The 25,457-nt window shown below is 38.3% G+C and overlaps 1 protein-coding gene across 1 annotated transcript; it reads right to left on the minus strand.

Moving 5' to 3' along the window:
- Positions 1 to 526: 526 nt before the first annotated feature.
- On the minus strand, positions 527 to 24,131 carry FRG1 (FSHD region gene 1). The gene is made up of 9 exons (XM_031664111.1): positions 23,880 to 24,131; positions 21,678 to 21,748; positions 12,076 to 12,201; positions 11,227 to 11,284; positions 8,888 to 9,002; positions 6,523 to 6,627; positions 2,914 to 3,005; positions 1,811 to 1,921; positions 527 to 639 (listed from the first exon to the last, which is right to left on the minus strand). The coding sequence occupies exons 1-9, from the start codon at positions 23,939 to 23,941 to the stop codon at positions 603 to 605; spliced, it is 777 nt and encodes a 258-aa protein (XP_031519971.1). The 5' UTR covers positions 23,942 to 24,131; the 3' UTR covers positions 527 to 602.
- Between the last annotated feature and the right edge of the window lie 1,326 nt (positions 24,132 to 25,457).

Here is a 25,457-nt window from a genome sequence, read left to right on the forward strand (position 1 = left end):
CATATCCACTGTGGCCAACCCGTCCTCAGTGGGGAGTTTCCCCAGCACTACTCTCCCCTCTGTTCTGAGCCTACTTGCTCTTTTGTAATGTTTCCACTTTCGGTCCCACTCCCTAACAGATGACTTGTCCTCTCCGCCCGGCCCCCTAGTTCTGACATTTGGACTGTCTGTGATCTGGGTAGTACTTCCGAGGCAGAATCAAAGCCTTGTTGATTGGATTGGGAATTTCTAACTTCCTATTAAAGGCACTGATCAGGCATCTATTGTATAAAGTAAAGTAAGATTATGATCCAGTAAGACAGATTCCACAAGCAGTGCAGGAAGAATTGGTTTCTAGTACACTGCATGCTTCAGGACAGGAAATCCAGAAAAAAATTCTGTGGTACATTAAGTGTGTACTATAGGTTTCATTTCCATGCGAAAAATTCTAGTTAGCTAAAAAGTACATCCATGAAGAATCTTGATTAAGCTTGTTTAATCCTGGTTAAACTAGTTACTAAACAATAATTTCACAACAACTCAAGAACTCTTTAAAAGCATTTCCTCTGAATATTTTATTCAGAAAAAAACACAAAAAGATAAAGCAGAAACAAAAATTCCAGTCATTTGCAGTATCTGTCGGCTTTCAATTTGGCTCTCCTGTTTAAGCAAAGAAAAGTAATAAAATTAATCTGTGTAAAGCATGCCATATATATTCAACTGCTGCTAAATATAAAAAGCTTTAAAACTGTGTGGTCAATTTTGGTTATTATATTACCACAACACTTATGTTAAAATATGTATACTTTTAAATTTGGTTTCTATAAAAAATGGATTCTAATCTTGTAACAGTTATTTCCTAACAGTCAATAAACGCTGCCTAAGGGCTTTTTCAATCCACAATAGCAATTTTAATTATTCTGGAATTTAAGAGTGCTCTAAATTTCTATTCAACATGGTGAGAATGCTGTCTTATTAGAAGTGATAAAAGTTACAGGACACAGAGCTTATTCCGTTTTAGAGTCCACATCCTGATTGTATTTTATATCCTCTTCTTGATTTCTTCCATCTAGATACGTATTCATTTGCTCAGCTGGAAAAAATTCTTAACATTATGTACTGACTTTAGGTATGAACTCTACCAGCTAGTTAACAGGAAATATGTAATTAAACATTGCCTTATCAAGAAATGTAAAAAAAGGGTAAGAGTAACTTTGCAACATAGGACTTCAATGAGCGGCTGGTGATTATCAAAATCTGGCACTTAATTGATTTATACTTGGACACTCACAGCTAAACGTCTCTGCCTGTTTTCCTACGTTGTAAATCTAGGACATTACTTACCCACATCGGAAGAGTAATAAATATTAACAATGTGCTATGATAAACATCCTGCACTCTTCCAAATCTTACAATAAAACTGCTTCAATTTCACTTGTTTAGCTTTTAAATTTTTAGCTGATCTATTCTTATTTTAAGGAACCTGAACTACTCTAACAGAATCCACATAATTTTTACCTTAGTCAAACTGCTTCTTTCTAACTCTGGTTCCAACAGTTATAAAAAGATAATGATAAATTTATGAAGTAGATAGAGTCAAACCTGAATTTCTTAAAGTATATACTTAGAATCGGTTATAATTTTTAGATATTCTTTCTTGACAGTCTTTTCCCAAACTTATGATGTCCTCTCTAAGTAATATTGCCACATTCATAAATTAGAAATAAAGACAAAAATGTGAAAACTATAGTAATTTAAGAGAACATAGGTTTTCTACATGCCATTTCTATTGGCTACTGAAAATAGCGGAAATAAGTAAATAAAGAGCTACCTGTCCAGAAGCGTCTCATGCAAAAATCCATCTTTCCGAGCCTTTTTAAGAATTTTACTGTCTTCTTTACTTATTTTAAGTTTGTGGTCTTGGAAGCTCTGAAATTTCTTTCTGCAAAGAAAATGTCTTCATTGAAAAATACCTCAAATTCTGATTATACATATTTACTATTACATTTATAAATACTGTTAATTTCTTTTTCACTTATTAAAAAAGTCTAATTGTAGGCCAGGGGCAGTGGCTCATGCCTGCCATCCCAGCACTTTGGGAGGCCAAGGCAGGCAGATCACTTGAGGTCAGGAGTTTGATAACAGCCTGTTCAACATGGTGAAACCCCATCTCTACTAAAAATATAAAAATTAGCTGAGCATAGTGGCACGTGCCTGTAGTCCCAGTTACTCAGGAGGCTGAGGCAGGAGAATCACATGAACCTGGGAGGCGAAGGCTGCGATGAGCCGAGATCACGCCACTGCACTCCAGTCTGGGCAACAGAGTGAGACTCCTCTTGGGGAAGGGGAAAAAAAAAGTCTAATTGTATTTTTTTAATAAGCTGGAGCTTCTCAACCACAAAGATGACCTCCATGACCCCTCAAAAGGAGGGCCGCTCATTGACTGGGAAGAATCACAAGGCCCCACTTCTATTAGGGCATGCCGGCTGGAGTCCCCCGTGTCCTGGCCATAGCACAGCCTTTGACTGGCATCACACCCGTTCTGTGAATGAACAGGGAGACGGACTAACCCGCATGACGTTAGCTTTGAGAGCTGGTATGATGATTAGGAAAACTGAAGCCTTGAGAACAGCATTGAGCTCAGGGCTCTGTCCCAGAGGCTACATTGTGTTGCCTCTTCTTGTCCATCAGTTTTAATTTAATTTTGTCAGAGAGGGTCTTGCTCCATCACCCAGGCTGGAATGCAGTGGTTATCAGAGCTCACTGCAGCCTTGGACTCCTGGGCTCGAACAATCCTCCTGTCTCAGCCTCTCGAGCAGCTTGGCCTACAGGCATGCACCACCATCCCCAACTAATTAGGTAATGTATTTTGAAAGCACTTTGAGAAGCACTTCACTGTCAAATCTGTAGGTCTAAAAGGAAAAGAACACATACACATAATTGATTTCACACTGTTTTACATTTCCTTTGTCTTCTTCTGGAATGTCATCTTTTTTCTTGGTTTCTCTTTCAGCACAGGATCTAATCTAGATATTGGACAAGAGAATCCAATGGGTTATATGTTTATCTCCCATCTTCCCCACTTTACGTATCACATAAGAACATTCAAGATGATTTCCTATGCAGAAGAAAAAATTAACTGATCAGCTATATTCAGAAAAAGGCAGGTTTTGGCTATATGTTTTACTTCACATATATAATCTATATGAGTAACTGCTACCACATGCTTGCTCCGCAGCCCTTGGGTCAGAAACACTACAGACAAAATTATTTCAAAAACATTTTACACATCAGATCCTGCTAGGCAATAAAGCAATCATTAACTAATTTAATTTTGTCCTCCAAGTGAACACACTAGGATCAAATTATCCCTAGTAGACAAGTGTTCATTTGATCAGACTGAAAGCTTAAGATCACTATTTTACGTCTCACAGACTATTACCAAATGTATTAAAACTTTTAACATTACACAATAACTTGTTTTTAATTAATTGGAACCCACCTCTTTTACTAACTTCTTATATCCTCCAAAGTTTGGATAGATATTTACTATCACATGTCATAAGTTAACTGATCTGCATTCAACAATTAGGATCGCCCACAGAACAGGCAATTGGCAGTGGTAAGGACTCACGTCTCCTAAGGATCTCTGTGGCCAGAGTCCAATTCCAGGACTGCTTAGAAAGTGATGACAAACAACGTGTTTGTGCCAATGACATCTTTGTGACAGTTTTGATTAGAGGGTCCCAGAAGACCTGAAAACATTCCCTGCTAGGGCCTGTAACACAATGCTGCCTTTAGTATGAGGGATCTGTGTTCTGGTAGATAAGGCAAGGTCATAAAGGTGAATGGCTGACAGAGATTAGGAGAGCCTGCAATTAAATGGTAAAGGAAAAGAGTCCTAAATAATCACTGTTCAGAGCTTCCAGGTGCTTGACTAACCAGAGACCCAGAGAACTTTGCATTTCATCTGAAAACTGCTTTAAATAGTGAAACACACAATCTTTGTATAAGTATCTTTGTCTCTTTGTATAAGTGCAAAGCACTGCACATATATTTGCAATTGTTGCCTTCAGTAACACTTTTGTGATAATATCCAGATGAAAAATAAACATGATACAATAAAATATAAATAAATAAAATTAAAGGTAAGTCACAAACCCATCTGCATTTCCCCAATGACCTGTTCCCTGAGAAGCAATGCGCTATGAAATATTGAGTAGCTTAGGAGTGTTGGGGTCCGCGTGTTTCCTAAACAAAGGAATGAACACACAAGACAACACAAGACAAGACAAACATGGCGGCCGCCTCGAATGGCTCACTCTGCTTTATTTTATACAGTCATTTGTGGAATGTTGCCAAGTCACAAGACACATTGTTGTTTTTCTGACCTTTCCCTGACTTTCTGGATTTTCAAGATGTTTACACATAAACAAGCCCCCAGGGTCTGCTGTTAGCAGCTGGCTCCTTTGTTCTCCCTGTTTGCAGGGAAGGAATGCCCTGCTTCGTTTGCAAGAGCAGGACTTATCAGGAATGCCTCGTTTGGGAGCATAGTCCTCTACATAGGAGTCACCTGGGCCTGGGTACACATCCTGTCTTTACCACACCCTGAAATCGCTATGTGATTTCCATGAACTGACTGACAAAAACCACAAGGATGTAAGGAGGGTCAGAGGCTGTCTTCCTGTCTGTAAGGCTGAGCTCACATCCACCTCACAGGAGCATTATGGAGATTCGAGACTACAACGCATGTGCCAGGTATATGCAATGAAAAAATATAACTAACACTTCACTTCTCTAATAATAATACCTACATTTTAGATTGAAATTGTTTGAGCTTTAGATTTGAAATTATTTGAAATCAAGACTATTGTAAAAAGAAATCAAACATATGACCGGAAATCTAACATGAAGCACGTACAGACATTTGACAGATGCTTTTAAATTACACTGGTAGTAGAGAAAAATGTCTAAGAACGAAGGGCATTTTAGAAAAGGCATTTCCCCCATCTCTTAGAGCCTTCCACTCCGGCCCCCACAATGCGTCACAGAGCAAATCTGGGTCAGACTAGATGCAACCTGTGATTCCCGACAGAGACAAACAAAGCAAAGTTCAGGACGCTCACTACCGGGAAGGAATGCCAAGGAACAGAAAAACCATGTGTCAAGAAGGAGGGAGTTATTCTTTAGATACATTTTAGTATATGTTTATCATTAAAGATCACTGGCTTTTGCTGAGTCTAAAAAATTAAGCCTTAAATGTTTTCATCAAATTCCAGCTAACTACCTGATTTATCTAGGTTATATTAACAGTATTATTTAGAATTTCACCTTGATATGAAGATGTCTGTGTAACTTTTACAATGATATAAAACAAAGAGTAGGATTAGGGAGGAAACAGGCCAGTGCCTGATGCAATGGATAACGCATCTGACTACAGATGAGGGAATTTAGCATGGAATAAGGAACTTTTATTTCCAGCTTACTGACACATACAAATTGTAAAAATAAAATGAAAATCATGTTTTATGTGATTCATGTTTTTCCTAATGCAAAGAAGACTGGTACTATTAATAAAAATATTTTTAAAATGTGAGGGCTAAAGCCCCAGAGGTTCTGCTATGATTTTGTATGTTTCATAGAGTGATTTTCATCACGGAAGCTCAAGCATTACGTAAATACAAATGCATATACCCCTGACCTGGTAATTCTGCTTCTGGAAATTTATCTTCAGGTCCACCCGCACATCTACAAATGGATGCATATTCAATGTTTTGTACTGCAGCACTGTGTATATGAGCAAAAGACTGGAAACAGCCTAAATTTCCATCTATAAGAGACTAAACAAATTAAGGTACATCCCTAAAATGAATATTATGTGGCTGTTAAAAAAGAGAGAGAAAGAAAGGAAAAGCAAGAAAAAGAGAAAACTTTCTACGTTCAAACTAATAGTAGAAAACTCTCCAAGACACAGTTTTAAGGAAAAAAAAATCAAAGTCTAGAAGACTATAGAGGAGGCAAACTTTAGTGTAAAACAGTTGAAAATTATAAACATATTCATGTGTTCATAAAGAAATTTTAGGAGGCTATAAAAAAACAAAACAAAGGGAAAGAGATAGGAACCGGAGCTGGGACACAGGTGAGTAAGACGTATGGCAGGCAGATGTCTTCATACGTTTTTATTTAAAAATGTTGAACCACGTGTACATATTATCTATTTTAAAAACTAGATTTTAAAATACAAGCAAGAAAACAAGAAAATGAAAGCCTAAAAAGATCATGTAGAACTACTCAAAAAAAAGATAGTAATCCATGGAGATAACAGCAAGGTAGCTCCTAGATGCACTGATTTCTCTATCACATTGTATAAACAAGCCACCAATTATGGGATTTATATTAAAAAATGAGTCCATTTGAAACACCACATTATAAAAAGCTATTAACTAAATCTTTAAAGTGACAGTAAATGATGATTTAACATTTTAAAGAGATAGTCACATTGCATGTGTGAATGTGGTCATCTGTATAAAATGTCATAATTACCTTGATCATTTCTTCTTCTCCTGCTGTCTTACTTTTTGCTTCTATGTCCCCAGCTTCATTGCATCTAATAAAGCAGCTATTTGAAGCCAATAAAGCCATTTTCCCCTAAGTGAAACAAAATAACAAAATAGAGAGTCATGAGGATACTTCTTGTAGAAGAAACGTTGTGTTTAGATTGAATTAATTTTTCCTCCCTGATTTAAAAATCACAGAACTTAGAGAAAACCTGAAAAATATAATACAAGAACATGCAGAAAAGGAAACCAAAATCACCTATTATTTTACTATTCAAATATTACCACAATAAACATTCTTAGTGTATCTTCCTAGTAGGACTAAATTCTAATTAGATGAAGTAGGATTGCTTCCTTTCTAAAACATCTACGGTGATATAACTGATTTAGTTCAGTTTGAAAAATTGACTTTAAAGACAAGAACATAATTACGAATGCACACTTTGTTCAAATATTAGCATTTTAAGTAAAATTTATTTTACTCACAATTAGAAAACACGAAAAGGCATATACAATGCCTTTAGTGTTTTGAATTTAAGAATCAATGTCTGAGGGGCTTTTGTGTGTGAAAATAAATATTCATATGCTTTTTTAGTTGTTTAATGTTTGATGTATTACACTGCTTTCTATTAAACAAAACTTTAAAAACTGATCTTGTGTATCTAAATCTGGGTTATAAACTTGGTTAGCTTGATTCCCTTAACAAATGTAACGTTTTGTAACTTGTATTTGGTTGATTCTTTTGGAAAACTTGGAATACCATAACATTTAGACAAAATATTTACAAATACAATGATTATAAAATATGTATATATTTAATACAAATATATATATATAATATGTGATATAACTTATTATCACATCCAGTTAAAAAGTGCTGATAACATGGATTTAATTTCTTGGTCAAGGTCGCAAGGGCTGGTGGTCTCTCATTTGGATGGCGCCTGCTGAGCCCTGGAACATGCTGCTGTGGTCTAAGGCGATTTAAACCTGTGCCGCAGATTATTCACCTGAGTCTTTTTGCAATAGAGTTTTAAGACCCTCTTTCATTTAAATTTTTGAAACTTAGTGTCCTTCCTAGAAATAAAATGAAATGAACTTTCCTAAAGTGTTGTATTATTAGAACTATCTCGCTCATCATCCTGGCCTTACGATATACTGGCCTTTTCTACTGGTGTAACTTTTATTGGAAGTATCTCATCATAACTCGTAGGATCATCTCAAAGGGGTTGCAATACATTAGTGGGTCATGAAATCAATGTAGTGGTTCCTGAATGGTATTGGGGGGAAAAAGAAAAGGGAATACACACAGACACACAGAGGAAGGGGTAAAAGAGAATAAGAAATATCAAGCTGCGTAACACATGAACAAGTATTGTTAAGTACAACTCTTGCTTCAGTTATACATATGTGTGTGCTGGGCTGCGATGTAAAAATGCATTTCTCAATGGGTTGGGTCAAAATAGTTTTCAAGTCACTGACTTAAGATTTTATCCCAGGGGATGAGGAAATTAGTCTAAGTGATTACCTCTTTCTGGGGGGATGTCTGTTTAATTTGTCGTCTTAGAAAACACTGCTGAGTTCCTGTTTTCAGTTCCTGATTGTATACCACCAAAGCACTACTCAAAGGCTGAGCTTATCTTCCACTTGCTTGTGCCCACTGGTCCTTACTGGTTTTGATATAGTTACCTACTTTTTAAAGACTGTTTAGCACTCACATACTTTTGTTCAATCTTTACTTCTTACACAGAGAAAGGAAATTATGTATTCTGTACCAACAAAGATTTAACAAAACATCCATATACTACAACTGTCTACTTACTAAAATTAAGAATTAGTATATTATCTTTTTTCTCCTTTTATATTAAAACTATCTTTTCGTACACTATTTGAAGCTTATGAACTGAAAGTCCTTTAGAGATAATTTACTTCAATGAACTATTATTATTTATTTTATGCACAAATTGTCACAACTTGGTCTTAGCTTGCTCCAGTGTTTGCTTACAGTCTCTAATGTTTCTGAAAGCATCCATGATTTCTGCTACAAAGAAGGTACTTAGGAACTATTCTGTTTTCCTACTCTGAGACTTAAAATTGACTGGTTCTTTAACGGAAATGAGATCCATATCTAGGCAGTAGGGTACAGAGAAATAACTGTGGGCAAAAGTACTAATGCTGTTTTTGTTGCACTATATTTTGAGATCTCTTTAAGGCTCTATGTTCCTATTGATTGACTCCAATTTAATGTATTATACTATTGCATCCTATTTTTTCTTTTTAAATATATTATGATTGTTACAGACTTTCTGTTACACTGACAGGAAGTTTTTATAAACAGTAACAGCACTTACATTTTGAAAGACTGGTTCCCATTGTTCTCTTGGTCCAATTGCATCTGAACGCCCAACAACAAGCCCATCTGAATTGATACCAAGATACTTTCCATAGCCAGATTTCAGGGCAATTCTGTACATTAAGAAAATGGATAAAAGTTAAAAACTGAGAGGAAATTAATTATAGAACATCAAAACAGGACATGTGTATGTGTGTGGGTGTGTACATATCTAAACTTTCAGGCTGGACATATCCCAAGTATTCAAAAGCTGCATGTGGCTGAGTGGTGACTCACTCCTGTAATCTCTGTGCTTTGGGAAGCCAATGGGAGAATTGCTTGAGGCAAGAAGTTCAAGATCAGCTTGGACAACACAGTGAGACCCCATCTCTACAAAAAATTTAAAAAATTAGCTGGGCATGCTGGCGTGCACAGCTACTGGGGAGGCTGACACAGGAGGGTTGCTTGAGTACAGAAATTTGAGGTTATAGTGAGCTATGATCACACCACTGCACTCCAATCTGGGTGACAGAGAGAGACTCTGTGCCTTAAAAAAAAAAAAAAGCTACATGTGACTAGTTGCTGCCATATTGGACAGTGCAGTTTTAAATTTACAGTTTTGTATTTTGCTTTTTTAATATAAACATTGTACTTATATATTACATAACAAATATTTTCCAAATTCATCATTCTTCAATTATACTTCTTTAGTTACAAAGTTCAATAATAAATTATTAAAACTTACTTTTTCTTTTATTATAAACAGTTCTATTTACATCTATTCTGTACATAAAACTGATTTATCCTTAGAAAATATTTCTAGAAATAACTGGATCAAAAAGTATAAAGTTCTTATGTCATCAAACTGTTTTCCAGAAAATGCTGTTTCAATTTACATTCTTACTTCAAATTAAAAGAGTATGTTTTGTATCACGGATTTTTTTTTTAAACATTATGACTTTAAAAAAATACTTGAAAACCTGATATGGAAAAAATAGTATCCTATTAATTTGCATTTTAGTATTTAACTAGAATAACAATTGTTTTTCTTTTTTTTTTTTTTTTTTTTTTTTGAGGCCGAGGTCTTCGGCTCTGTTAACCAGCTAGGTGCAGTGGCGGGATCTCGGCTCACTGCAAGCTCCGCCTCGGGTTTCACGCCATTCTCCTGCCTCAGCCTCCCGAGTAGCTGGGATACAGGCATCCCGCCACCTCGCCGGCTAGTTTTTGTATTTTTAGTAGAGGCGGGGTTTCACCGCATTAGCCAGGATGGTCTCGATCTCCTGACCTCGTGATCCGCCCGTTTCGGCCTCCCAAAGTGCTGGGATTACAGGCTTGAGCCACCGGCGGCCGGCCTAGAATAGCTGGTGGTTTTTTCTTTTCCTTTCCTTTTTAGTTTTCAGATTATCTGGTTATGTCCCTTGTCCATTTTTCCATTGAGATCTGATTGTTTGCAGTTTTTCTACTGGGGTCATCAGGGCTATGAATTCTGTACAAGATACATATGAAGAGTAAGAACCCACTGTCTATTAAGATTGTTGCAAATATTTTCCTCATTTGTCAGTTAATTTTCTTTACAATCCTTTTTTTTTTATAATTGTAAAGCAGTTTAAAACTATTGAATTTTTTCTTCCTCTGCTTTTATTCTTTATCTTTCACCACACTTACCAGACTTTCAAAGAAAGTATAAAAATAATCATCTTAATGTGATTTTTTAAAATTCTGATTTCTAATCTTTTACCTTACCGATAATCTCCTGGGATGCCAGAATTGACTTTTACTCCTTTATATGTTAATGATTATATAACAGAAATCATTATCACATTGATGTAACCAATTACTAAAATATGCAAATTCACTTTCAGTATCTTCTACCCAAAGAATCATTCTATACTTTTGCACAAGGTGAGAATAACAAAGGTTACTTTATAAAATGACTATAAAAATAGTGAGTAAAAATATTCTTCTGGTCACTATGATTCTGTAACATTCTCTGCTGGTTTCAACAATACTCCTTTTTTTAGTCTTCCTGTTTGTCTTTGTACTTCCCTACAGTGAGTTTAACTATCATAGCAACAGTGAACCAGGTTTTGTACTGTTTGATTTCTTTTTTAATCTATCTTATTTGGTGTGTGACATTATTAATCTTCATTTTTTTACATATTTTTTTTCCCAGCCTAGCATTATATATTGACAGGAAATCCACTAAAAGTAGATCACAAAATCTACTTTTCAAAAAAGCTATTTTGTTTTTTATATCAAAATTACTCTGTGGGCTTAAGACAGACACTAAAATTTTTAATGAATACAATTAAATTTTTAAAATAACTGGTTACTAATTATATTACAACATAAGCTCACCTGGAATCAGATAGTTTGACAGCCGTCAACTGCTCTGGGGGACTAGGGCCCTCATCAACTATTGGAGAAAAAACATTTGAAAATAAATTTGACATTTGCTATAAATACATCATTTTGCTTTAAAAAATGTGGCTATTTTCTTCTGCAATTAAATGTAAGAATATTCAGATATGCTGATGTCACTGTAATACCGCATCTTTGGAATCAAGATCTATTTTACCTTCTTTTAACTACAGTGCTAATTTTACATATGGAGTAGGACAGGCTAACATAATGCTTATTTAGTAACTTCTGAGATATCTTCTCATTATATTTTAAAATACAGTCATAAATAAGCACTTATTTAAAAAACTAAATGCTTTCATTTATTCAAGGGATGGCCTTGCTGACCAAATGATACTGCTTTTTATCTTCTAATTACTTCGTATCTCATTAGTGCTTTCTCTAACGGGCTAAAGAAAATGAGGAAACTTCAAACTGTTACCCACACCCAGGTTAGTTTTGGCAATAGGTCTGAATAAAAAAGAAATTCAAACATTTTGACTCAAGTAGGTTTTCTTTTTTCTTTACACTTACTATTTTAATTATTCATGTTGTTTTGATTTCCAGAGATACTCTTCTGAAACTATACAGAATGTTTTCAAATGCTTATATTAGAAAGAGGGACTTGCCAATGGCTGGTAAATATTAAGGAAGAAAAAAATGGAAGAGTCAAATGCAATGGAAAATTTGGAAAATTTTGGAAAAATTTCCTTTGGAAAATGTCTGAAACTAGTTAGAGTTTGGCCTAAGTGAATGAATGTCCTAAAACCTACACTTGTGGCAGCCTCTTCCCTTCCAGACACAAACCTTCTTTGTGTGGAGCTCCCAGGGTAAAAAGGCCATTGTCGAGTGCGTGTATATAGGTTCCCTTATCCATTTCAATGGCTATGGTTCCTGAAATTTCACCAAAGTTTGTTACTGTCCACCAGATTCCTAAAAAATAAAATCAATATTTAAACTTTGTATCTTAGTTTTGACACAGAGTTCTTTTTGTGTTATTATAACTTAGTTTTAAAAACTTTTTATTTTGCAGTTGTAAGAAATAATACAAAGATCTCACATATCCCTTACTCACTTTGTCTCAATGATGACATCTCGCATAAGTATCATACTGTCAGAATCAGGAAATTGATATTGGTATAATCCATGAACTTTATTCAGATTTCACCAGTTTTACATGTACTTGTTTGCATGTATGTGCACAGATTCATGCAACTACCAGTACAGTCAGGAATAGATTTTTAAAATACAAAATAGCAACATACAGCCAGGCATGGGGGTGCATGCCTGTAATCCCAGCTACACGGGGAGCTGGGGAAAGAGGATTACTTGAGCCCAGGAGTTCACGGTTATGGTGAGCTATGATCTCGCCACTGCACTCTAGCCTTAGTGACAGAGCAAGGTCCTGTCTCAAAAAAAGACCAAAACAAAACAAAAGGCAACATGTGAAGGTACAAAGTGATACACAGAGAACGGTCTCTCTCATGATAGACCCCAGCCATCTATTCATGCCTGCTTTCCAGGCAATGCCCATCATATTTCTTACAAATGCCCCTACAGGAAGACTTTCTAGCACAGTAATCTTTTTTTTTTTGAGACGGAGTCTCGTTCTGTCGCCCAGGCTGGAGTGCAGTGGCATAATCTTGGCTTGCTGCGACCTCCGCCTCCCAGGTTCAAACAATTCTCTGCCTCAGCTTCCTGAGTAGCTGGGGCTACAGGTACCCGCCACCATGCCTGGATAATTTTTCTGTATTTTTAGTAGAGACGGGGTTTCCCCATCTCGGCCAGGCTGGTCTTGAACTCCTGACCTCGTGATCCACCTGCCTCGGCCTCCCAAAGTGCTGGGATTACAGGTGTGAGCCACTGCGCCTGGCCAGTAATCTTAACTATGATTTTAGATTGAAAGCAAAATGAGCAGAATCTATGTCTATGTATACTAATTTCCAATTTGCCAACAGAAATGTTAGACCCTAGGAACAATTAGTTAAGCAGTTGTTATAAAAGTTTATATCTTAATGTTAAAAAATATCCTCAAACCCCCTCCTAAATTGTACTTTAGCTAGAGCAGAAATAAGTCAATCATTAACTGGATATGACATATTAAGGAATTCTTGTTCATTTTACAAGGTCTGATAATGACACAGTATAACGTATAAAAGAACAAAACAGATGATGAGAGAAAGACATACCATGTTAAGAAATGCACATTTACATACTTATGGGTAAAATGACATATCATCTGTGATTTTACTTAAAATTTCTAGGAAAAAATGTGTGTGTGGGTGTGTGTGTAAATGAAATGAGATTGGCAAAATACTGACAATTAATGCTGGGCCCTGGGCACATGGGGGACTCATATTCTTCTATGTATGGATTAGTTTGGATATTTCCATAATAAAAAGGTTTTAAAGATTCAGTTAATTCCACTGCACAAAATTTTCTATTCAACTAAACATTTCATGCTTTTCTTTTTTTCTTTTTTTTTTTTTTTTTTGAGACGGAGTCTCGCGCTGTGTCACCCAGGCTGGAGTGCAGTGGTGCGATCTCGTCGGCTCACTGCAAGCTCCGCCTCCCAGGTTCACGCCATTCTCCTGCCTCAGCCTCCGAGTAGCTGGGACCACAGGCGCCCGCCACCACGCCCGGCTAGTTTTTTGTATTTTTAGTAGAGACGGGGTTTCACCATGTTAGCCAGGATGGTCTCGATCTCCTGACCTCGTGATCCACCCGCCTCGGCCTCCCAAAGTGCTGGGATTACAGGCTTGAGCCACCGCGCCCGGCCCATTTCATGCTTTTCATAATAAATTTTAAAATACATAAAATTTTAGCTAAAATGAAGTTGGACCCTTACCTAGCACCAAATACAAAAAGTAACTTAAAATAGACCAAAGACCTAAATGTAAGAGCTGAAGTTAGAAACCTTTTAGAAAAAAATGGGAAAAGCTTCATGACCATGAATTTGGCAATTATTTATTGCACAGAACATCAAAGGCACAGGAACAAAGGAAAATACATACAAACTGGACTTCATCAGAATTAAAACCTTTCGTGCATCAAGAACCACTGTCAACAGAGTAAAAGGCAACCCAGAGAATGGAGAAAATATTTGTAAACTGCATACGTTAGAAGGAATTAATATCCAGACTATATAGAGAACTTCAAAAAGACAAATATCACAATTCAAAACTGGGCAAAGGATGTACACAGACATTGCTCCAAATGGCCAATGAGCACTTGAAAAGATGATCAGCATCACTAGTCACCAGGGAAATGTAAATCAAAACCACAATACAATACCACTTCACACCCATGAGAACAGCTAGTATCAATAAAATAAACAAAAACAAAAACAAAGAAAACCAGAAAAACAAATGTTGGGCAGTATGTGGAGAAACTGAAACCCGATGCAATGCTGGTGGGAAGGTAAAACGGTGCATGTATTTAAATGCCACTGAAGTGTATACTTAAAAATAGAAAAACTGGCAAATCCTATATTCTGTATATTTTACCACCACACACACACAAAACCAATGGAGAAAAAGAAAATCAAAATTAAAATTTCAGCCAAAGATGATTAGAAAGCAATACAACTAATGAGCAATTTAGATGCCTGCGTTGTCTTATAGCTACAATTGTTTTCAATAAAATAATGCTTTATTCAGAATCATTATGAACAGTGTTATGATTAGGAAGTCTTTCTTATAAATGTAATAGTTAATGATTTTAAACTTGTTTTATTTATTTTGTATGTTTTATGCCACGTTGATCAAGTACACTTAATATTAAAATCATTTAAATACAGTATCTCATTAATGTTTTGCAAATGAAGAAGAAATTTCTGGCAGACAAGCTCCTCAAAATTTTCACACTCTGTCCAAGTAGGGAAATGATACAGTAACATTACTTATAATATTGCGAACTGAAAAAGAAATTACTTTGAGCAGATGCCAGTATTTTTTCTCAATGGGATTTCAAAGAATAAGAAAGCTAAACATAGTATCATCAAGAATTAAATGTGAGCTATTCTGCCTATTTTCTGCAAGTGGCCTACCTTCAACCCTCAGAAGTATGCTTGTACGTTTAACGACTAAAGTAACATAACATAATACTCATCAGTGCCACTCTGGGGGTTTCAGCTGTGAAAGAGCAGTGGACCCTCAGAACAGTGGGCATGGAAGTTGCCTGTCTCTACGTCAGGTTACAGCTCAAGCTGTGTATATGCTGCAGACACCTAAGCTGAATTTGAGAATCCGCTCTAAAACATTACTTGCTATTTAGACACAGGCTTGAAGTTATTTCCTTTTAAACCTTAGGCAGATGGTCAAATACCCCTGCTGTGCTGTCTCACAATGCGTAATAAAGCTTTTCGCATATTTTCACATAGTTTAGGATGTTTACATGTCTGGCATGCCTGTAATCCCAGCACTTTGGGAGGCGGAAGCAGGAGAATCACTTAAGCCCAGGAGTTCAATATCAGCCTAGGCAACAAAAGGAGACTCCCATCTCTACAAAAAAATTAAGAAATCAGCGATTGTGGTGGTACAAGCCTGTGGTCCCAGCTACTCAGGAGTCTGAGGTGAGAGGACTGCGTGAGCCTGTGAGGTCGAGGGTGCACTGAGCCATGATCACGTCACTGCACTCCAGCCTGAGCAACAAAGCAAGAGCATGTCTCAAAAAAGCACCAAAAACAAACAAACAAACAAACAAACAAAGGCTCGCTGCACCAGTGTCATGGCTGATGAGACATGACCAGGGCACCCTCAACTCCAGCATCAAGGCCGTGTGACAGCTCCCCTCACCTTCTGACTAATCCAGGGCTTCTGTGCTGAGGGCCCCCTTAAATCTCTACCTTCATTATGTGCTCGGCACAAACGAATGATGTATCTTAGATTTGGAAATGGAATTTTCTTCCCCAATCTCACTGTAGTCTAAGTACCCTTCACAGACCTTCTATTAACCCATAGCTTACTTAGCTTTAGTTCCTGGGTAAATAAAATATATGTGTTTTGCAAACTACGATGTTATAAGTCCAGTTGCTTCTTAATCTAGCAGAGCTCAGTGAAACTCTTTGCTTACAGACATGCTCGTTTTTATTAATGTCATACTTGGTTTTCTCCACGTGAAAGACAGAATTTCTTTCATCCTATTTACTAATCCCTTCAGATCCTTGTGAGGAACCAACAGAACAACTTTAAAAAATTAAAAGGTTTTCCTTCCCTTCACAAATAGGCACATGCTTACTTACACGGTAAGTTTAGAAAATCCACAATGCAAAAGAAGGTGGAAGGACAAAGAGAAAAAGACGCAGAAAGACTTCCTCTTCCAGCCAAGATGGACTTGCCCTCCCACCATGACCAACGAGAAAAGTGAAACTGGATAGAACATTTGAGAAAACTGTTTTCGGGGATTGGAACACAGGCAGAACAGGACTGTGATATCTGAGAACAGGAAAACACAGGAGGCAAATCTCACACACACTTCTGTTTTCTGCCCAATGGCAGTTTCTTGACCACACGGAGAGGTAGAGACCTCCAAGAATGAGGCAATGTCACTGAGCTGAGAATCTTGCAGTGCTAAAATGTTGGGAGTTTATAGAATAAGGTACTGGAGAAGAGGGAACTACACAGAGGTGAGGCCTCAAAAGAGTATGCAAAAGTTCTCTGCACGTCTGTGGCCAAGGGCTGGGGGGAGCGCATGCAGAAGGCAGGCTCCACAAGGCCTCTGCAGAGTGGCTGGCACTGCTGAGGGCTGACTGGAGACACCAGAGATCACACAAATTTGGGACACAGCAGAGTGGAGAGAACTCACTAAGTACACGAAGCACATGTTGTTGAGGCCCATGAGGATGGACCTTTCCTAGAGTAAGAGTCACAGTCTAAGTCTACAGGCAAAACCCTAATAAATAAGTACAAACAAACAAAGCCCCAGGCTTGACAGAAGCAAAAGGGTGATCAAATAATTTAATTAGGCATCAAGACATTTAACAGAAATAAAGGTTAAAATATTACGAAAATGAAAGACTGAATTTATAAGGAAGACTTAATTCTAAATGTGTACACATGAGAGCTTCAAAATACTTTAAGCAAAAACTGCTCAAGTAGACAGATCTAGAATTACAGTTGGAGATTTTAACATAATTTTCAATACATTGTAGGATTAGTAAAAAGTCAGTAAGGACACAGAAGATGTGGCTAGTCATGGGATTACTGACATCTAAAGAACACTGAACCGGCCAGGCACCGTGGCTCATGCCTGTAATCCTACAACTTTGGGAGGCCGAGGCAGGTGGATCACCTGAGATCAGGAGTTAGAGACTAGCTTGGCCAACGTGGTAAAACCCCATCTCTATTAAAAATATAAAAAGAATTAGCCTGGCCTGGTGGCAGGTGCCTATAATTCCAGCTACTCTGGAGGCTGAGGTAGGAGAATCACTTGAACCTGGGAGGCGGAGGTTGCAGTGGGCTGAGATTGCACCACGGCACTCCAGCCTGCTGGACAACAGAGCGAGACTCCATTTCCAAAAAAAAAAAAACCCCTGAACCAACATGTGCAGAATACACATTCTTTTCAAGTGCACGTGGAAATTTACTAAGAAAGTATGTTCTCCAACCATACTATGAATGAATTAGAAAGCAGCAACAATAACGTATCTATAATATCTCCATGTAGTAGAAATTAAAAACAATACACTTTTAAATAACTCATGGGTCCATGAAAAGAAATATCACAAGGAAAACTAGATAATATTTTGAATGGAATGAAAATTAAAACAAAATGTGTTGACTATAACTAAAACTAAAGTGGAATGAAGAGCTCTAACTCCCTTCTTAAGAAGCTATAAAACAAGAGCAAAGTAAACTGAAAATAAGTTAAACGGACGGAAAAAAAAAGATTGAAAATAAATGAAATAGAAAATGAAAAAAAGAGAAAATAAGTAATACAGAAACAAGCTTGTCCAACCTGAGGGCTGCATGTGGTCCAGGCCAGCTCTGAATGCAGCCCAACACAAATTCATAAACTTTCTTGAAACATTATGAGATTTTTTTGCCTTTTTTTTTTTTTTTTTTTGGCTCATCGGCTTATCGTTAGTGTGTTTTACGTGTGGCCCAAGACAATTCTTCTTCTTCCATTGGGGCCCAGGGAAGCCAAAAGACTGAATACTCCTGTACTGAAAGATCATTAATGATCTAAAATAAATGATCTTATAAAGATAAACAAATTGATAAACCTGCAGCTAGACTGACTGATCCAGGAAAAAAATAGCAAAAACATAAATTACCAATATGAAGAGACTGAAATACAGATTAGATTCTACAGACATTAAAAGGATATTAGAGGAGTATTCTGAACAATTTTCTGCCAATAAATCCAACAACTTAGATGAAATGAAATTTTCTTAAAAGACACAAATTACCAAAACTGACACAACAGAAGAATCTAAAAATATCTCTTAAAAATTTTTAATTTTCCTACAAAAAACTAAAACCAAACCAAATAAAACCCTCTAGGTTCAGATGACTTCACTGGTGAATTCTATCAAACATGTAAAGAAGAAATCATACCCATCTTACATAGGTATTTCCAAAAACAGGGAAGGAGAGAGCACTTCCCATCTCATTTTATGACACCCAATATCACCTTGACACCAAAATCAAATAAAGACATTACAAGAAAAGGAAACAGAAGTCCAATCTCTCCCATCAACACCAATATAGAAAGCTTAAAAAAAAATCATATCTAGCAAAATCCCAAAGGACAAGGCACCACAACCACGTGGGGTTTACCCCAGGGATGTAAAGTTGGTTTAAAAGTTGAAAATGAAACCAATGTAATTCATTGGCAGAAAGAAGAAAGCTGTATAATCATCTCAACAGATACAGAAAGAGGCATTTGACAGCATTAAACACCGTTATGATAAAAACTCCCAAGAATCAAAGTTTAAAAAGAATGTCCTCGTTTTGCTAAAGGTTTTCTCTGCAGATCCTACAGACATCATACCATATGGTGGACTACTGAAAGCTTTCTGCCTAAGCTTGGGAACAACGCAATTATGCCCAATCTCATGACTTCTGTTGAACACTATGGAAGTCCTGGACAGTATATAATAAACTAGTAAAAAGAAAGACAAGACATAAGGATTAGAAAGAAAGAGGTAAAATGATAGTCACAGGAAACATTGCAAATTTCTTAGTTTTCTATATAAACAAACCTCTAGAAGTAATAAGTGAAACAGACTTATCAGACTACAAAGTCACTATACAAAAATCAATTGTATATCTACATACTGACAGCAAACAATTGGAAAATCAAATTCAAAAGTTCTATTGACAGTAGTGTAAAATTATAAAATACTTAAGAATAAATTTTTAAACAGGCATGCAAGACTGCTACATTGAAAATTATGAAATATTGAGGCCCAATATTAAGATGTCGCTTCTCCTCCAAATGATCTGGACTCAATACAATTCTCTGAGAAAATCCAACAGGTTTCACTGTAGAAATTAATAGTTAGTAAGTACAAAGTTGGAGGACTCACACTACCAGATCTCAAGACTTCATGAAATTATAGCAATAAAGAGAAATATATCAACAGAAAAACAGACAAACGTATCAACAGAACAGAGTCCAGAAATAGACCAATACATAGAAAGTTAATTGATTTTTTATGAAGATACCAAAGTGGATTAACGGAAAAAGGAAACAACAGTGGTGCTGGAACAACTGGCTATCAAGATGTTAAAAAAAAAAAGTAAATCTTTTTTTTTTTTTTTTGAGACAGAGTCTCGCTCTGTGGCCCAGGCTGGAGTGAGTGGCGCGATCTCGGCTCACTGCAAGCTCCGCCTCCCGGGTTCACGCCATTCTCCTGCCTCAGCCTCCCGAGTAGCTGGGACTACAGGCGCCCACAACCGCGCCCGGCTAATTTTTTGTATTTTTAGTAGAGACAGGGTTTCACCGTGGTCTCGATCTCCTGACCTTGTGATCCGCCCGCCTCGGCCTCCCAAAGTGCTGGGATTACAGGCGTGAGCCACCGCGCCCGGCCTCAAAAAAAGTAAATCTTGAAACCGAACTCACGCCACGCCAAAAATTAATTTGAGATGAATGACAGATTTAATGTAAAAACTAAAACTATGATGCTTCTAAAAGAAAATGCAGAATATTTTCCTGACTTTGGGGTAAGCAAAGATCTCTTAGATCAAAGAGATAAGGCAGTAACCATAAAAGGAAAAAAAATAAACTGAGCTTTATAAAAATTAAAAGCTTCTGACCATCCTGGCTAACACAGTGAAACCTAGTCTCTACTAAAAATACAAAAAATTACCCAGGCGTGGTGGCGGGCGCCTGTAGTCCCAGCTACTCGGGAGGCTGAGGCAGGAGAATGGCGTGAACCTCGGAGGTGGAGCTTGCAGTAAACCGAGATTGCGCCACTGCACTCCAGCTTGGGTGACAGAGTGAGACACCGTCTCAAAAAGAAAAAAAAAAAAAAGGCTTCTGCTCATCCAAAAACCACCATTAAGAAACTGAAAAGGTAAAACTCAGACTGGGAGAAAGACTGATAACACCATCAACTCTTGGCAAGGATGTAACTGGAGCACTAATTCATTCTTGGTGGGAGGGTAAAATGGCACAACTTTAGAAAATTTTGGGCAGTTTCTTATATAGTTAAACATTCACCTATCCTTTGACACAGCAATTCCACATCTACATATCTACCCTAGACATTTACCCTAATTTTAGAATTGTTGATTTGCCATTTCAAAAGCAATGATTCTTCCAGAACATTGGCTTTATACCATTCCATATTTTTATAAATTTTCTAAGTTACCATAATTTGTGAAGATTCAAAATGCAACTTGCCAAGGTTTAAAAGAGAAAAAAAAAGTATGGAAAGAACCAAACGGAAAATAGGCTGGTTAAGTGTGTTTGGGTCAGTTTATTTCTAGCATCATTTACAGGCTACCCTGATGTTGCATTTAAAATTTTCATTAACTTCAGAGTTCACAAAATAATGATTTTTTTCCTGTGAAGATACTTCCTTTAAGAGACAACTGACTTCTACAATTAAAATGTATACATGTTCAAAGAAAGTAACTTGTAAAATATTATTTGGTTGAAAAACATTTACATTAGGCCTTTAAAATTATGCATCAGAATCCTCAGCTATTAAGCAGTCTAATGATGCCTACTAAGTCAGAGAGTTATAATTCTCTCCTGTGCTTTATTCTGATAATGAAGTAAAGGCATCAGTACCATCTACTGTGCTAAAGAATAAATGGAATTTACAACTGTAGGTAATATTTAAGCACTTTAAGACAAATATGAATACGTCATAATTTCTAACTAGGAAAATATTTTCAATGAGATCTCAAGAAATGTTAACTTTTTTCAGAATAGAGTACTGAAAATTGACTCACCAACAATATCAAGCTGGGTTTCTTCATCTTCTTCTCTTTTCCTCTTCTTATCTTTGCTCTTTTTCTTCTTACTACCGGACATAATTTATATAGGTGAGTTTAGGTATATTGATTTGTATGATAAATAAATATAAGATTGAAACCTGGAAGTCTTCTAAGCTGTTTCATTTATAAATTACTGATTTAGGATGACTTACATTGCTATGTCCTCTTAAATACAGTACTGAGAGGTTGCTTCAGGCTTTATACATATTACGTTAGAGTTCAAAGCAGATTGCAGAGCCACACGACCAGATTTTAAATCCTGATTCTGTAACTTCTTAGCTCGGTGATTTTTGGAAAAGGTACTGAATCTCTCTGTGAGTCAGTTTCCCCACTTACAAAATTAGGATAATAACTTAAACTCTTAAGGTTACTGTGAGGATTAAGAGGTAATATGTACCTTTATACATTGCTGGTGCAAATGCAAAATGGTGCAGTATCCGCAGAAAACAGTTTAGGGTTCCTCAAAAAGTTAGAGTTACCATACGACCCAGCAATTTTACTCCTAAGTATGTATACCCAATGAAAACATACACCCCCAAAAATACTTACATAAGAATATTCACACTAACATTAGTCACAACAGCCAAAAACTAGAAACAACCCAAATGTTCATCAACTGATGAATGGACGAACAAACTGTTACATCCACACAATGGAATACTACACAGCCATAAAAAGGAACAAGTGCTACAACAATGATGAACCTCAAGAATGTCGTAAGTGAAAGAAGCCAGATACAAAAGGCCACATGTTGCATGATTTCTTTCTTAGGAAATATTCAGAATAGGCAATTTCACATAGTCAGCAGATTAGAGGTTGCCAAGGACTAGGAGAAGGGGAGGATGGGATGTGACTGCTTTAATGGGCAGGAGGAGGTTTCCTTCTGGGATGACGAAAATGCTAAGCAACTAGACAGTGGTGAACCTCTCCAATATATACTAAAAACCACTGACTGTACAAAAGGGTGAACTTTATAATTATGGATTACATCTCAATAAAAAAAGAAAAAAACAAGGGCGATTTGAAAAAAGTTAATGTGCAAAGTGCCTACAATTTCTTGGCGCATTGGAAGTGCTACATAAGCATTAATTATGATTATTACGATAATCTTAAGACACTTTTGTCTGCATTTTCATCATAAAGTTTTCAGAAAATACCTCTCCTCTCCTCCCAGGAAATTCACAAAGTAAAAATCTCACATTCATTCCGGATAAACCTGCCATTTATTCTGCCATCTTCATGAGGCCAGATTCCTAGACAGGGTTCTCAAGGGCAGTGGCTTCAACTCACTCCCTGATACCTTCTTTCCATTTCGCCTAAAAATGTCAAAACCTCTGTTTATCACAGAGACCAGAGAGAAATGCTCAACATTTGTATGTACAGTCAACCTTGGGCAAATTTGCCAGTTAAAAAAGAAGCGGGGATATGAGTGCACAGGTATTTTTCCCTAAAAAGCTAATAAATTATCACTACCACCTCCTCCTCATATTTGGCTCAATTTGTTTACTGTATATATGTTCTCTCATTTAATCCTCACAGTCTTCTAAAAGTATAAACAATCGTCTGAAAGTATAAATGTGTAAACGGAGGTTCAAAGATATTTGATCTTTTAATGAGTAAATGGAAGTTCAGACATATTAACCAATTTGCCACAAATTACAAAATTAGTAAATGACAAGAGTGCAGGTTCGAGCCCATATCCCTATCAAAGCCCATATACACCTCAACCACTGTGTGATTCATTCTCGTTTCACTCTACATATTAGATTAGAAAAAACTAATCAAGAACTTTTCTAGAAAGAAAAGAGACAATGGAGAAAATAATAATCCCTAATAAAGTAAGTTATTATCACAAACTACGAGATCAGACTAATGCAGACCCACCAGGCAGAGGCCTGGAGACCCAGACTCGTGGGTAGGGGCCACGGGTCACCCGCCGTCTGCCCTGTTTCCAGGGCCGTCCGCGCGGGAGGCTGCCCCTCTCTGCACAGGCGCCGGGAACCGCGGCCCGGCCTCCGTCCAGCCCGGACAGGGGCCAGGGCGAAGCCTGGGAGGCCACAAAGCCGGCCCTCCGCGCCACGGCTTCCACCGGACTCGCGGGGCTGGAGTGCGTCCGAAAAGAACGCAGGAGGTCCCTGCCCGAGCTGCCGGACCCACCTCTTCGCCTTCGTTCCCTTGAGCACCAGTTTGGTAGACTTCACGTAGGAGTACTCGGCCATGGCTCCGGGAGACTTCTGCGCGGAGAGGCTGAAGCCGGCTCAGGACGAGTATGCGACCCGGAGCAGCACCTGGGCGAGGAAGAACAGAAGTGGAGGCGAAGTAAACACTGCCTGACAGCATCCGTTTCTCCAGAGCCCGCCTCCGTCTTCACCCGAACGGTGAATGGCTGAGAGCTCCACTTCCGGGTTTCTGCCAGGGAAACTACGGCGGCCGCAGAGGGCCGAAAGCTGTCCGCGCGCAGCTGCTCCCTGGCGCCCTCTCGAGGAACCCCTGAGGATTCGCGCCTCCCGAGGGGAGGAAAGCCCGCCTGAGGCGCTGCGGGCTGGCGGCCTGGCTGCGGTCTCCGCGGGGGCGGGAAGCGGCCCCGGCTGCCCTCGCTGTCCTGCGGCGGCGCGGCTGAAAGCGCGGGCCACTCGTGCGCGCGTCACTCGGGGCTGTGCGTAGCGCGACGGTGTGTGCAGGAAACAAGCAGGAAATACCCTAAAATAGAATTAAGCGCCACGTTGCGGGCCGCGGACGTCGCGAGTGCTGTGGGAATGTGGGCTGAGGTGGAGAGTTATGGTGGCGCGTGTTACAGGCCCAGGGGTCAGGAGAAGCCTAATCGTGGAGGCGGCATCTGAGGAGGGTCTTGAACGCTGGGCAGGCTTTTGCCTGACGGAGATGGAGGAAGCGAGTGCTGTCTGATGGAGGAAACAGGGCGGAGGCGTGGAGGGAGCCGTGCAGCGCTGGTGTGAGGAGCAGCGAGCAGGCCAGGCCTGTAAAGCAGAGTGATGGGAACCTGGATGGAGAGGGCAAGTCGGGGTCCTGTGGTCGCTGAAGAATTTGAATGAAATCAGTAAACAAGTGAGAGGAATCAATCGCAAGAGCATGGGATGAAACGAGGCGTTGTCCACGGTGATTCCTGTGCAGCGGTGGGTATTATTAATCACGTATGTGACACCGAAACCACCCCACTCAGGTTGTGGCTCTTGCCCTAAAGTAGAAAACAGAGACCAGTTGGGTTCCAAGCATCCACGAAGATCTTATTAAACTCGTGATCCCTGGTGGCACCATCGACTCAGGACTGGCCCATCTCAAACTTGACTCAGAAACGAAACCGTCACAGTGTGCAGAGATGAGCGTCCTTACCCGCGATCATAACGTATTTTCCGGTGTTTTCACAGTGCTGCGCTTCCTAATCCCCACTCCACGGCAATCCACATGCCGTGATGCCCGGAGGCATTAGCAAGGAGACACACAGGGGCTCTTCACGTTGGCTTTCCAGGGTTTTGATGAAAATCTCAATTTCCTCATCTCTTATATTGTGGTTAGTAATAGTATCATTTAGGGTTGAAGAATTAGATGTTACGAATTATATAGGGTGTTTATTATAACCTACATGGAAAATGCCTAGGAGATGTTAGCTATCCTCATCACCAACATCGTTACTTGATGGTTATAATCAGACAGGAAGGCCGACACCAAGAAAATGGATACATGCTCTGGGGGAATGAATGTGGAGAGATCAGAAAGTCA

The sequence above is a fragment of the Papio anubis genome, chromosome 3, assembly GCF_008728515.1.
Source record: "Papio anubis isolate 15944 chromosome 3, Panubis1.0, whole genome shotgun sequence".
Lineage (NCBI taxonomy): Eukaryota > Metazoa > Chordata > Mammalia > Primates > Cercopithecidae > Papio > Papio anubis.

Bases quoted from the DNA above. Each gene is read 5' to 3' on its own strand.
- FRG1 (XM_031664111.1), bottom strand. From the start codon at position 23,941: ATGGCCGAGTACTCCTACGTGAAGTCTACCAAACTGGTGCTCAAGGGA. The intron at 12,202-21,677 runs GTGAGTCAATTT...TTTATTTTTTAG, and splicing joins AACCCAGCTTGATATTGTTG to GAATCTGGTGGACAGTAACA. The intron at 3,006-6,522 runs GTAATTATGACA...TCCAATATCTAG, and splicing joins GAGAAGAAGAAATGATCAAG to ATTAGATCCTGTGCTGAAAG.